Source organism: Manduca sexta, chromosome 11, assembly GCF_014839805.1.
Source record: "Manduca sexta isolate Smith_Timp_Sample1 chromosome 11, JHU_Msex_v1.0, whole genome shotgun sequence".
Taxonomy (NCBI): domain Eukaryota; kingdom Metazoa; phylum Arthropoda; class Insecta; order Lepidoptera; family Sphingidae; genus Manduca; species Manduca sexta.
Window position 1 is genome coordinate 4624710 of NC_051125.1, and position 16191 is coordinate 4640900.

A 16191-nucleotide genomic window follows, 5' to 3' on the forward strand; every position below is an offset into this window, starting at 1 on the left:
CTTATATTTTAATCAAATAGTTAAAAAAAAAAGTATGTTTAGAGTTCAGTTATTGTCATTTTGTATATATGTAATTATATGGCGAGAAATTACAGGTAGTGTTATAATAATTAAAAAAAAAGTTGAAACATATTCGGTAGAAGTAGCGACGGATGTGTGCTTCAGTATCGATACTATTTACGGAGCCCAATTTACGGAATGTAAAATTGTCATTACCGAAAAATTATGTACAAATCCTGGTTCCGATGAGTTGCCAACATTATGTAATGCATATGAAAATTGCTGTAGTTGTTTTTATTCCATGTTGGCCATGTTCTCTCTGTGCTGGTTGTTTATATAAGCGGAACATACACGTGTAGCTAACGCTGTACTTGAGTAATGTAATTGTAAATCACATGTCTCCACATCGGCTTCGATCGCCAGTGACAGTTTTTATAAACACTGGGGTAACGGTTAAGTCTGCTGGTTCTCTTAGTTGAATCTGGTCCAGTGTCTTGGTTATGCCTGCGATATAGAACCACTTTAGCGAGGACTTTATAGATATTTGACATCAAGTTGTAGACCTATAGTTATTTATTCAAACTGTTAAGATTTATAGTCTTCTTAGTGTTCCTTATATTTTTAAATAATATCCCATTTAGGAAGTGTCTTGACACGCGTGGCTTAACTGACTATTCGACTCATAGTTAGGGGGTAGACTGCGCTTTCAATTGGTTTTCTGTTATAACAAACGAAAGTTTTGAAGATCCCGAGATCTCTGTCGTATTTTTAGTTGTTTCGTCCGATTTGATCTTGAATGTTGCTATGCTCTCTGGAGTCCGTCATTCATCGAACATATTCAGAGATTGGTATGAGAGCCCAGAAGCAGTTTCTGTATCATTTTTCACACGTGAATAACCACTGCCACAGTTTACAAAGCTACGAATCTAGACTTGCTCAATTTAAAATCAGTTTTCTTGAATAAAGACGCGAGATGGCAGATATCATTTTTTTTTTATTTTACAAAAATGGGTTAACGTTGACATTGATAACTCTGTTTTGTTAATGAAACTTAATTTTGCTGATTCTCGTTCTGGCAACCGTCTCCATAACAGAGTGACTTTCAACTTGCCAACACGGCGAATCAATTATAGTCATCACTTGCCTTTGTGGCGAATGTATCAGTCCACAATAATATGCTTCAAGAAATTTGTATTTTAGCGGTAAAGTACCTCAGATTAAGAAACTTGGAATAATAAATTCTGTCCCTAATTTGTGACTTCAACTAATTCGTTATTACTAATTCAAACACATTGTAACTTGTTTCCTAATTTACTTTTATTGCATGTAGAGTTCACTTCTCGAAAGTCGTGCACCCAGTTCTGTTGCTAATGTATCCGTTCTTAATTTGGAGTCTGTACATCTTATGTTATCGATTAGGTTAGAAGAGCTAGTAATAAAAAAATGTTCTTTTCAATCTTCTTGTGTAGTCGTATAATAGTAATTGTTGTCCACTGACTTGAAATTAATTTATTCTTAAGACCTCAGTCAATAACTATGTGAGTGTAGGTGTTAATAATGTCCCTGTTCTCGATGAGAAGTTCATTGCTGATGTTCTCTGCACCTGAAGTTTTATTTGACTACTTTTATGTTTCAGAGATTGTCTCCGGTACCGGTTCTTTAATGGTCGGATCTGTTGTTTCTGTAGTATTTCTGCATGGTTTGAATGCATTTTTTCTGTGTTTATAATCTGGAAGCATGGCAATCTTCCGCATGTTAGTTTTAAATATTTTATTAATTTCAGTTATGACTTTTCTAACGCTTCTTGCCTTTATGCTGTGTTGCTCGTAAACTATTTGATTAATTGATTTGATTGAGTTGGTATATGTTGCGTATGCTTATTTATATGTATGAATCGTGTGCTGATAAGTCCTTATTGTGTGTTTTATTATCTTGTGTGTTAACTTCCTTTGCGACTTCTATGGAGTTCTTTAGTTGTGCTTCTCATTCCTTTTCATTTGCTGCTGTCTTACTAATTGGAGGTTTTGCTTTGAAAGGTTTAATTGTTCTGGGTGTTATTTTAAACTTAAGTTTGGTTCTCAGCATTCTATGATTGCTACTAGTATTCAGCATTAACTGTATGTAAACTTGGATAAATAGAATGAAGGTCTTTGGTTGCTGGGAATGAAGTAAGGAAACGGGGTTTAGGTACTAACGAAAAATATACACATATAGCGTGAAAGTTAATTGCAAAATGGATAAGTTGTTGGATATTGTGGATACGCAAGACTTGATTGGTTTATTAAAGAGTTAATCGATCAGAAATAGTTAGTGATTTACTGGTAAAAATGTTTAAAATATAAGTATCCGATTCAGTTCTGCTTTCTCAAATTTATGTTTGTGAATACCTTTGGTATTCACTTTGCAGGATGGCCGATGTTACGCGCCGCTATCCTAGCCGATGACATCGGGCGTTTCCGGAAGTATTCGGCTGCGCGGGCAGGCTGGCAGAAGAGAAGATGTCACGCGGCGACTATTCGTTTATTATTCTCTCTGGCTGCACGTTGTCAAAAGAATGTCTAAAATTGTATTCTGTAATTTTTTTTGCTAATATAATGTTTACTGTAAAAAGAGCGTTTTACAATATATTTTTTTGTGTTTTAGTTAAAAAGTTCCGCACTGATTTTAAGGATTACGATGTATGCAGGCATTTATATAACACGAGTTGTCGGATTCAGCAGAGCGTTTATTCAGAAACGCATTTAAATAGGCTGATGGCAATAAGTTTGCCGATTATGAATAATTAATTATTAATCAATGTCATCAGCGAAATGGTAAGTATGGCATTCTGATTTTACGACATAGCATGTTGTAAACACTATAGATGCTTTTAATTTCCTTGTTTACTATTCATTACAACATCCAATAATTTATTATTATTTATATCATAAGTCAACATGTATTCATGAAATTATTAAATCACAAAAATGTTATAAAATGTGGTGCAATAGTTTTAGAAGCGATTTATTGAATATTTACGAAATTTCCAATGATTCAATCAACTTAAATCTATTCAGATTACTTGTGTAAAGAGGCCCGTAGCGTAATTTAATAAGTAGGAACGTCTTTAGATTTATCGCAAACACATTTTAAATAGGTAACAAATTGTATATTATTATAATTAACTCTCTATTGTAAATGAAACTCCATGACAAAAAATATCTTTCGCATGATATGACTAAACGTTACTCGTTATAATATGTTATAAACAAGCAATAGGAAGTATTTTATATTATAAAATTGCTAAGATGTAGAACAACTACAATTTATTAGAGAGATGACGTGCAGATTGCTTTGACAATACATTTCACAACATTGCACAGCGATGGCATGTTCTGTTGCAAATGTCGTTTTCTCGAGATGTTATCAGAGGAAGTCGTAGCCTTTAGCAACATCCACCTAACGAGACCCTTTTGATTTTATAATCTATTGTCTTTTTATTATGCAAATGGTCTTTTCATATCTAATTATTGTGTTGTAGATAATTGAAGACTTTTATTGTAGCTATCCTTGAATAGCGTAAGTAGGGGAATCCATTCATTAACAAAGACTAATCAGTACCTGATTTATAATTTTCTTAAGTAACTATAGGCTACTCAGTATGTGCCTAAAGTGTTCAACCGTCCCTCTTTCTACGGGACGGTCCTGTAGTGCCGGACATAGTCCAGGTCTGCAACAATATGCAAAATATTTGTTAAAAATCTTTGTAAGAGTCCCGCATGATTACGCGTGCCGCTCCTAGGCCACAGTGTAAAAGGTCTCTATAATTCCGACACTAATAATAGTTTTAATAACGAACATAATATTATTATTGTATTTGAATGTTTTACTAAGTTATTCACTGCTTCCTCGCATTCCTTATTACGTTCAATAATCTAATTGGTGAGTACAAAAATAAACTGATTAAGCTAATCAAAACACACAAGAACACAAGTCGCAGCTTTATCTCCGAAGGGATAGGCAGAGGTGCAACCAGGATATCCATTTCTCGCCGTATGTATCCCCTGATGTGATAGGGGGGAGCCTTCTCCATATTGGACATAAACTCAGATTCCAGACTGATAGAGAACAGAAAAACTCAAATATGAGTTGATAATAATCAAGTTAGAAGTCGATTAATGATGCTCATTAGCTCTGAATTGATGTGTGATAAGAGATTTTATATAATACGGACACTAGGTGCGGACTACCTAATAAACTACTAGACGATGTGCGATGAAATAGATTGGCAGATAGTTATTCATGTCGAAACAAAATACACAGCTTTAATCTAGCTAGTTGTATCGATCTACTTCATATTAAATACAAGTCTATTACGCCCATTGAAGTAATCGCAGAGACGTAAATTAGCGAGTGCCGTGGTACTAGTTTACTAAGCTATTGGGTTTTGTAGCCATCTTGCTCAACACGTTATGCAATGCTACCGTTGTTTAATTAAATCAAGTCTATCAACAGGAAATCGGTAGGTAATTATTGTATGCAAAATTGTTAATAGTCATTGTATGGTAAAAAGATTGAAGGTACTACGTGCTTAACGAGTTGACTAATAAACACTGTTCTCTTCCTTTTGTCTTCAACTAATTTGATAATATCGATTCTTCTCAGAAAAAACATCTTAATCGATATTTAGCTTTTTTACACGAGTCGTTTTTTTTCGATAATAATTTTAAATATTTATGGTAAGTATTTATACAATACGTTTATGTATGCAGTAAGTACCTATATCTTTACAAAAAATACTAGAAATATACCTCTATATTTACCTTCCTAAGAATTAATAATAAAACAATCCATTTTAGCAAAATTGAGAAATGTCGGTAACGATATTATTCCTAAAAATGCTCGGTATGATCGCATATTCGTGTATTGATTGGTGTAGTTGTATTTGTCCATTGCAATATAACTGCCATACTGATTTGAGGGTTGGGTAGTCAGTGATATTGCTTTTTTTGCTTAATATTATCTTGGAGTCTAAAACTTGTGCCCGATATGGTAATGGGATCATCGCATCACATCATGGGACGGAATACACACGAGCGCACTAGTGAGCTTCTGCCTACTCCTTTGCAAATAGAAAGTGTGAATGCGTGATATACTTACTAATAATACTAAGTCAGGAAATATGCGCCAGCGTTCTACTAATTATTAAGTATGATTTTTAACAAATAATAAATCTCAATTTAGTTATGTACGTACTAAGTACTTAATTTTTTTTTATTTTTTTTTTATTTGACTACAAGCATTATGGTGTTGTGCTACGCCATACCACCCACCTTCTTGTTCCTCCAACGAAAAATAGAAGTTGGTCTGCCCTAAAAAGTAGATAAAATCTTAGAACCCGAAAACAGCGCCACCTACTGAGTATAATTATAAATCTAAACCATTCAAGGAACCACTCGAAAACACAAAAAAATCATGATGAATCAAATCGGTCCAACGCAAATGCAATTTAGGAGAAGTTCAGTGACATTCATACAGTTTAATGATGAAATCATTTTTGTCATATACATACAATAATATTTATATTATATTTCAATGAATGGATTAAATATTATAATCGTCTATGAATTAGTGATAAATAAGTATAATATAACGTTAAACTCAAAAAAATAAACTGGTATACCAAGAGCTTCAACGTTTTATGTGATTTCCGAACGAATATTTTTCAAACTTAGTACTGGCCAATCACGTACGCGGCCGCCGACATTTCATTTTTAACGTATTGAAATTTGAAAACAAACGTTAAATGGCTCGCTAGACTTGTGCATAATGTTCGTGTTATTTTAAAATTTATTGGGTTCATAGATATTATTCAACGACGAAAACTGTGTGTTGTGTTTCATAAGTTTATGGGCTATATTGTGAATTGATTTTTGAGTGAACAAACTTTTACGTAACAAATTAAAATGATCACCCTTACAGAAGACGTCAACAAGCTTTTGTAAGTTTTAAATACATTCATGACAATAAAAGTACCATAATGGTACCTCATAAGAGATTTTTCTAAACCATTGTTTAATATCAATACGTAAATACTTCTGTTGAAACTTCAATAATACTTCTTCTAACCGTCTCATAAATGCTTCGAAAGGCGTTGCCTAAAATGTCGTTAGAAGATTTAAAACTGTAATAGTTTGCAAAAATTCTTCCATAAAATGCCATGGAAACATTATTCTATTATTGACTTGAATTACTGGTTGAATGCACGGTTATATTGGTATATAGTATCTAAATGTGAAAATTTCATTACACCAAGTATTTATCATTTAAAGCATTTTTTACCAACATTCAACTGTAATTCTTGTCTTCATCATACAATTTATGTTGTTGACAACAAAATCTACACTTTAACGAAAAAAAACAATTTCCTCACAGCAATGAAGTCCTCCGGGAGATATCCCAAAATGTCCGGTCGATGATGGAGGAGCTATGGCTAAACTGGTCCCATTTGGGCGTGGACGACAGTACCAAGGTCAACAACATCACCAAACTAGTCCAGATTGAGAAGGAACTCCACCGTGATGTCATCTCGGAGACCAGGCAGAAACTCAAGATCATGCAGGCTCAAGTTGACAGTCAGTATAGTGCTATTAACTTACTTAATCAAGATAATGTATGTTTTCAGTACATTTAACCCAAAGTTCTTTAGGATAATGTAGCTTATTATGGCCAAAATCATTTTCACAATGAAATTAGTTTCAAAGATTAATTCCGACATTACAACTTTCAAACAAACTTTACCTTATTGAAATGTTAGTTTAAATAGAATACTCTGTCATGGATGGGTAAAGTACACAGTAAATGATTCACAAACTTTAAAATTACTTATATTGAATTTGATATAATTGATGGGTTACTGAGCTGTGAAGTTGTTCCTTTCATGGTGGTATATGTATATATTTTAATGCAATAATAGGCCAGGACTTTACATTTTTGTATAGATTAAACTTAAGAATTTTGAACCTAAAAGGAATCAGGAAAACTCATAATTTTTAGTGTTGCAAAACATATTTATTGATTTTTATGCCAATTCTAGGCTTCTAAAATTATCACATGCATATTAAAATCCTGCAGTATGGTTTAATATATTGAGATGTATAACTTAACCATGTTGCTTGTAGAACTAAAAGAAGAGACAGAGGAACTAAGCAGATGTTTGTCTGTTGACATAACAATACTGGACTTCAAAGAAGAAATGATGCTGGTGGAATACAAGAGAGAATTGGAAGAACAAATTGCAGGGTAAATATTTTGTAACATTTATTTGCAGACAAAAATTTTGCATAGCTTGGATACTCAGTGTAATCATTTTTATGATTATAACAGGTAAATAGCTTTGTAATTTTAATTATAATATGATAAGAATATGTAGGTAAGTATTCATTAATCAATTTGTTTACAATTATATTAAAACTATTGTTATTTGAATTGTCTTAAAGTCATCTACAGTCATTTTTGCAACAACGCTACTCAACTAAGTTTTTATCAGTGGAAAGCTATGATTAATTTTGTCAATTTACAAGCCAATATTTTAATCAGGTATAGACAACAAGTAGAGCAACGTCGTATGAAAATGGACCGTTTGTTAGAATGGCAAAATGATCTGGCGGAGAAACTCGGAGTCACTATTCAGGAACTGCAGGATGTACCGTTACCATCAGAGGACGAGTTAGATAGACTCAAGAATCACCTTGAAGTGTTACAGGCAGAGAGGGACAAGAGAACCGAAGTATTCTTGAACATTCAAGTTGAAATCAAGGATATAATGGGTGAGGGTTGGAGTTGTTTGTTGGTTTTTTGGTATTGCATATTGTTGTAGATGTCTTTTATTAATCACTAGGTGTTGCTCGTGGCTTCACTCATGTGAAAAGCCTTTTCTGCTACAAAATTCCTTAAGATATTGTATGACGTCAGCACCATGTATTTAAAAAAATATATTTGAATATCCATTGTAATGTGTTTGTTAATCCAGGACATGGTGTCCCTGTGTGCCAAATTTCATCCAAATCCATGAGTTGTTTGTTTGGTACTTCATGAGACTTACAAACATATGAACATCCAAACATTATCATAAAGATTTGCATTTATAATATTAAGAAGTAAGATTACCTTTAAAAATGTATTCAGTTTGATGTTTTAACATAATTATGGTATAGTAGAAAAATACTGACATTTCATTATATTTAAGTGTTCCTACAGATTTAATTTGTTATAATTCTACAGAAAAACTGCAGATCAAGCCACAGAATAAGTTTGAACACACTGTGATGACATCCCTGTCAGTAGATTTTAAGGTGACAGACCTCAACATGGACCTCCTGGCTAAACTTCAACAAGATCTGCATAATAAATACGAACAGACCAATAATAGGGTACGTTTTTATGATGGTCCATGTTTATTTTATGTTGTTTCAGTATGTATTAAATTTTATTTTATCTCTTATGTAGTCCTGAATCCCTAAAAAATCTTTTTTATAGACAATTTTTATAATGCATTTCAATTTGTAAAAAAAAATCTCCTAAACAAAACAGGGTACTTCACAATTTTTAAAGAAACAATATAAAATTTTAATAATATTTTACTAGGTGATGGCCATGGCTTCGCCCGCATAATCAGTCTTACCCTCTACTAAGGTCCCTAATAATCAATTCGTCACATTTAAAAATCAGTTTAAGAAATTCCCTTACGTAATTTCAATAGGTACTAGAACTCCGCGAACGTTTGGAGAAGTTGTGGGATTGTCTGGATGAAGATCAGATATACCGTGAAAACTTCCTGCATGCACATCCTGGTTGCCATCCACAGACAGAGGCAGCAATCAAGGAGGAAATCAAGAGGTGTGAACAAATCAAACGACAGAAGATTCAGGTACGATTTTAATTTATAGGATTATTAGATACTATTTCAAAATGTACTAAATTAGTGACTAAAATAATAATAAAGAATAGTGACATGTTTTATTCTTATTTATTTTTCTGGCTCAAAATTTTTTTATTATAATATATGGCAAACAAAAAGAGACATCTCTAACTGGTCACGAGGATTGTCATATATTGTCTAATTAGGCCTGTTTATTATGTCCAAATATGTAATATATAAAACTTTATTTTACACAGGTCTTTGTAGCCAATGTCCGCACAAAAATCAAGTTGATGTGGGATAATATAATGTACTCGAACCAGGAGCGTGAAGAGTTTGTTCACTATTACCAGGACATATTCACTGAAGACACCCTCACGCTGCATGAGCTCTACCTTGAGAAGCTTGCCAAGTTTTATAATGATAACAAGTGAGTATAGCATTGTTGATAAATTTGTATGTAAAGTAGTTTCTATGTTTTAGTATAGGCAATAAAATATCATATTTTATACCCTTTACAATAAACTGCTAGGGAGTAAGTGAGTAAATTTTCCACCAAACGTTAATGAAGTAAATATAAATAAAATGTTAATTATTAACATATTATGCTTTGATGCATTGTACTATAAATACAATGGTGCCTTTCAAACACCACCTTCCTATCTTAATTTGTCTTTACCAACCTTTGTCTTAATACTACAGGCCAATATTCGAGATGGTGCTGACTCGTAAGAACCTGTGGCTCAAGATGACCGAGCTGGAGGCTCGCGCGTCAGAGCCGGGCCGGTACCACAACCGCGGCGGGCAGCTGCTGCGCGAGGAGAAGGAACGGAAGGCTATCGCTAGCAATGTAAGTAAAACTATTGTAAGTGGCACTTGAGGTATGGGCACGAAACTAAGAATACAGTAGATTATCTTAGGAATGTTAATGAGAGAAGTTTTTTTTTATTTAATGAATAAGCATAGAGATAGAGGAGTTATCGGTAATAAAATTGACAAAGCGATTATTGAAAGTTGGCGCGAACAAATTCACATTCTGCGCTTGCGTAGTTTCTGTGAATGAATAATGCTTGGATAATATTACCCTGTAACATGGTTTTTATTTATTCTTAGCTACCTAAAATCGAAGCACAAATTCGCGACTTGGTGACTGATTATGAAACAAGAACGGGAAACACCTTCACAGTGGATGGTAAACCTCTGCTTCAACTCATGGAAGAGGAATGGGAGATAAGGAAAGCTGTAAGTACTATGCTACTTTAGTATTAGTTAATTGATTGACTGCACTACTGAATGGAATATAAGATTGATAAATTATATGAAATGTTTAGTGACAATGAGTGAACAAATTTGTTTCATTTCAAAAATAAATAACAAACATCAGGATACACTATAAATGGCAACATAGACAGTTGTTTTAGCAAGCATTGACTTTTAATTAATTTTATAGTTAGGTCAATGTGTCGACGGAAATGAACATGATCATGCTGTTGAAGAAAGTATTTTTTTTATTACTTTGAATAACGAGACAAGCTTGTCATTCGCCTGATGGTAGCAATACCATCGTCCATAAACAGTAGAAACACCATGCAACACCTTGAATTACAAAGTAATGTTTGGTATTCCACTGCGCTCGCCATCCTAAGACGTGAGATGTTAAGTGTTATTATGTCCAGCAGTTACGATTTGTGTTGGTGTGCAGGAGCGCCACAACAAGCTGTCGGCGCGCAAGCAGGCGCTGACGCCGACCACGCCGCTGTTCCGCTCGCTCGCCACGTCGCCGCTCGGCAAGCGCAACCGCACCGCCGCCGGCCTCGCCGCCACCGCCGAGAGGAACAGGTCACTACATACTGCACGCAGCTCACACATACTAGCACCTCTCGTATCAGATCCAATTAAAACTAAACATTACGAAAATTTTACTTTAGGCTTTGAGATTTTTTGTCTATCTTGCCAAATTAAGTCAGCCGGATTCTTCAATGTTGAATATGACTTACGGGGCTTTGTTATTTCGTGTTCGATTCAACTTTATTCAAGTGTGTATCTTGCACAATATAAACGCAAAAAAAGTCGACTTAATATTGTGATAAATTTTGCGTTGCTCAATTCAGAAGAATTCTCTATTCTATCTTAAAATAGATACATTTGAGCAAACCATAAATGGTTTTAGATTTTTTTTATTGATACATATAAAATGTTCAGAAATAATGTGTTAACATAATACCGTTTTTTTAACATATGCAAATAAAAGTACATAATAGTGTAAACTCGCCACCTAATTACAACGTGCACGCGTCGCGGGTGACGAGGCACGTTATAGAACTGACAACAGGTCTTTCTCGTAGGCCCCCGTCCAAGCGGCAGCTCATCACGGGCAGCGCCACCAAGGCCGTCACCACCATCACCAACAACCTGTCCGCGCTCAAGAGGTCCGCCATCTCTACTGTTAAAAGGTGAGTCATTAAAGACAATTACCATTAGCGTTCAGTCTGTTTTACCATCAACATAATTTATATTTACCATAACTGAATATATCCGTTATTGGGTTAGGCATTTTATTGGTAGAAGGTTATTGTATATCTTTTTACCATCTCTATAAATAGTATGAACTACAATACACACAACAACATTAATACTAGAAATTCTTTGTATGGGGCGGCATTTTAGGTATAGTAGGTGACCATTTAGTATGATACTCAAGCTGGTAGTCAAAATCATCCGTGCGATACGTGTCGTATAAGTCAATATCATCTTAAGCTATAATGTTTTTGTTAATATATAATTGGTGGTGTTATTTATGTTATTATGTGTGAAAAAGCTGCAATAAACAAGCATTGTCAATAAGAGTTATGTTTATCGTGTTAATTACACTTCGTAATTTGCTTTTTATTGTTGACCTGCATATTTAATGTACGTTACTTAATAACTTTCTTTAGTTAACAAGTCCTAAATATTCATTTGAGCAAAAAACATAATTGATTGATAATTACTTTTACTTGCAAAATGTAACTAGTTTAAAAATCCATCTAGCAGATCTTTATGGCTTATCAATAAACCGCCAGTGAATGAATGTTGCACAAATTTTTCCCACGCCTGTTTACAACCAGATGTTTTTTAGCAAGCGGTAGATACATGGTCATATTTTACAGAGTGTAATGATATAGTACAATAAGTCTTGTTGCAAAATGCTGTATTAAACAAACCATATTTTTTAAGTCTGTCTTGCTATAACAACGAAATCAATGTATTGAAAGTTATTTGATTTCAAAAGAAACCACTCGACAAGCTTGCCGTAACGTATAATTTCCGTCTGCCCGAACAGTAAAAGTTGGTAATTTACGAGACTTGCCTACTTCCCAAAGTGATATTTTTCATTCCTTTGACATTCCAGTGCGCGTTTGTGAATAGAACTCCGTCAAAACTCTGTTACCACGTAATTAAGGCAAGTTTAGTTTGACAAGTAGCGGTTGAAACAAAATATATTGCGTTCAATGTAAACTGCGTTGCGTAACATAGAGGGAATGAGAAATATTGCACTAATGTAACTATATAGTTATATAAAACATTTTAAAAGTAGACGTAGAACAAATTTTATTATGGTTCAATTACATGTGGCGAATTACGCACGCGACATGTTTTTCTTGGTGTAGTTATTGTTTGATATTTAGGTAGTTTGTTTTGTACATTTGTTTATTTTAGAAGGTAGATTGAGGTTATTGTAGTGTTTCGAAATGATGTAGTTTAATCTTTCATGATACTTAATTAGATATGTTGGAGTACTTTAAACTTGTCGTTTATTGTTCACAAATGTTCACAAAGTGTTACGTATTTTGTAGCTAGAGTTGACCAGAGTAAGATTTGTGAAATTGGATATCTGAAATACTACATAATGTAGTACCATTATCAGATTCAGTAAAATTATCGGTGCTAGTTATTCTAAACGTGTTAGTATAAATTAATACATTATTTCAGCATCAAATAGGCTCTTTTTAGACCTGGTTGTAGTGTGATATTTTATAAAGCATCTTTCCATACATTTATCTATTCTAATGAGAGATCCAAAGAATTCCAGGCTCATCGAATTATGAATAATTTTGGTTGTCTCAATCCGTTTGCCTTACACATTATTTTGTTACCAGGCGCATCAGTGGTCGTCTAGCCGCCAGAGCAGTGGTGGAGTCTAAAGGCGATCACGCTAAGAGGAAGCTAGACTATGGTGGCGACGTAAAGAAAACACCCAAACTCGCCGTCAATGGCAGCATTCTGAAACATAAGCGTGCGGTAAGCAAAAATAGAACTTCAGCCTTTTTTTTACATGACTATACGTTTGTTAGCCTGGCAGGGCCGGCTTATACAAAACACACTGGACTTTCGGGTGAGTGCTTTAGGTACTTGAAACCCTTGAACAGAATTTACAGCGGATTTAAACACTATCCATAACTTTATGTGATTTACTGCCGTTTTTTTAAAACGATCGCAACCTTTTATTTGCAATCCATCGCGAAAATAGACCAACTAGAACAAAGTTTTTTTAAATGCTTACAGATGGCTTAGTATGATTGGTTTATCGTATCCTCGGGTTCGAATTGAAGTTTACGGATCGTTTATTGACTGCCTTGGTGGCATAGTTGTATTGCATATTCGGTACAACACCGTCTGAGGTCCTGGATTCTGATCCCGGACCGAGCAAAGTGGTATTAGGTTTTTCTGCTTAGTATCAGTCCGGAGGTTATTTGTGCTCGATACGGCGACAGGCTCGACCGTTAACAACGTTATGAGACGGAACACACAGTCGAAAAGTGGATATCCTGGTTTGCACTTCTGCCTTCCATTTTGAGGATAAAAGCGTGATCTGTGTGTTATTGAAATCAGCGGTAAAACATTTGTTGTAAGCTGTCACTATTGTCGTGTTATTAATACAAGTAGGTCGCAGATTGCAAATTAATAATTAATTAATGTTACGACATTGCTCTCTACCAGATTACAAGCATACACCGTGAGAAAATACGCTTTAATTAATTAATGTTTTAAATTACATGAATTTGCTGGTTAGCTAGACATGTGTACACAGAAAATGCTCTTGTGTGGCCCAATGATTTTCATAGTCCAATTAGTGATTAGGTAATACCTATTGGATGGTGGAAGGAAGGAGTGTCATGTATAAGTCACGCAAATTTACATCAGCATTTATTTAATATTATCGACCGGGGCTGGCACGCATAAGCTTCGACGGGTTAGAATCGTCTTGGGCTGTTAGAAAGTTCAATTTAAAATTTATTTTAGGATCACCAACATGATATTTGCTTATTGATAGTCAATTTAAATGATATTATTTGCAGTCCCACGGCAGACGTCGTAGTGGCGGGCGTAAGTCTATAAACGCGACTCGCTCTACGGCTTCGCAGGAAGACGAAAAAGCCGTCAACAAGGACCCGCTTATGGAGACCACGCTGCTGACTACCTACTCAGATTTTAAGGTAACATCGACAATGAATGATTGAAGTCTTAATTGACACGTAGTTTTTTTTTACTGCAGTGTATCGATAAGAGCCATATTAGTGTAATGTAAGCACTATAATATTATGATGTAGGTTTAGCAGATGTTATGGTTGAGGAATTATTGATACTTTGTATTGATGGTTTGTATAAGTTTGTTAGTTGTAACATTAATAAAGATTTATTTAAATTTCGGTCGTGTTTAAGCACAGTATCCGAATTGTTCTTCATTTAGAATTTAGGAATCAAACGTGCTACTTTCGTCGGTAATGTCTAGCATTGTAATGACTTCTCGTACCAAATTGAGTGCCATGTTTAGAATTATCAATAGATTTAGGAAAGCGTAATGGACAGCGTTGTTTATTTGTTACGGCGCTTTCACTTGTTTATTTAGTCGTTGATGTGCCTATAAACTAATTTCGATTGTTCACAGGACGGTATAAACGAAAGACAGATCAGCAGAAGTTCGATGGCGAATACAAAACCGCAGGAATGCGTCATGCCGACTATAGTGTACCCCACCATCGAGGAAAACCACACGCCGACTACCCCAAAAAAAACTCCGAGGACCAAAACGCCTCTGACGCCTAAAGTCGGCAAAGAAAACATTCAACACGTGAACGTTCCTGGCACACCGAAAAGCAACCTAATGTACACGCCCACGAGATTAACGCGGTCAGCCCTTAAACTGAACCATGACGGCTTCGCGACCCCACGCGCACCTCTCAGCGCCAACAAAGTCAATTTACAACGTCAGAATACGGTGGCGAGTTTGACCGTCAAGACTACGCCAAATAACGTCAGCAGGTCGAAATCTCATTCGCATTTAGTTCGAGTTAAAAATCTACCTCCTCTCATCTGAGAAAGACTGAGCGACACTCGCATATTTTAATTCTTTCGTTTTGACGTATTATTAAGTCGTATCCATGCTAAGTCATTTACGTCCATGAGAAATCCCACCTTTATGAACCATGCTTTATGACAATTAATTGTGTGAGTATTTATATACCATACGATATTTGAATGTGACTTTAATGTGTAAAAATTAGTTCATATACTTTTCAATTTTAGCTTTTTTTTGTTTGTGTGTTGACGTAATTACAAGATATAAATTATAATAATATCTTCCCATCGACTAACGAAGCGATGGATTAAAATGTGTGAACTGTGCCTTTACTTGTTAAGTTGTGGTTTTCTTCAAGGAAATCAATTGTAATTTAATATATTGACATTGAATTTGCTTATTGACATCTTTAATAGTTTTCATATTATTCGGTGTGCACTGAAGTGTTCTTTGATTTCAGTGGTTTTTAGAGATTTTCTTACAAATATGTGATTAATTTAAAGTATTTTATTGCTAATGTAGCTTTGTAAGTTTTTTATAAGGTAAGATTTTAGTTATGTGTAGTTTAAAATGTTTTTCGTTTATAGTTATTTTAGCTTCGTCTACTAACATTAGGTGGTTTGATTGATTGATTAATACAATAAAATATATCTCGAAGCGAAAACAATTCATAGAATACAAACCACATTGAACGTGAGAAACGCCACAATTGAATTAATTTTTAACAACATTTATAAAGTTTCTGTATATTTGCTTCTGTACTTTATAATGGCAGCTTATCCAGCGACATTGAATTACCGTTCGCAGAAACGTACTTAAAACCGAGTATTTGGAAATTTCTTGTGTTGACATTTATAAATTTCTTTATTATGTTTTTATTTATGATGTCAATTTATTCAATGAATGTATAATTAGTTCGAGAATGTAAATTATGTTTGTAATATATTGCATA

At 34.4% G+C, this 16191-nt stretch overlaps 1 protein-coding gene across 1 annotated transcript; it reads left to right on the top strand.

Annotated features, from left to right (window-relative positions):
* The first annotated feature begins 5945 nt into the window (after positions 1–5945).
* On the top strand, positions 5946–16094 carry LOC115442308 (protein regulator of cytokinesis 1). Its single transcript, XM_030167325.2, has 14 exons — positions 5946–5980; positions 6415–6614; positions 7161–7281; positions 7579–7808; positions 8263–8411; positions 8741–8908; positions 9157–9329; positions 9602–9749; positions 10013–10141; positions 10602–10738; positions 11245–11352; positions 13039–13180; positions 14239–14376; positions 14829–16094. Exons 1-14 carry the CDS (start codon positions 5946–5948, stop codon positions 15255–15257), a joined length of 2307 nt encoding a protein of 768 aa, XP_030023185.1. The 3' UTR covers positions 15258–16094.
* Positions 16095–16191: the final 97 nt, after the last annotated feature.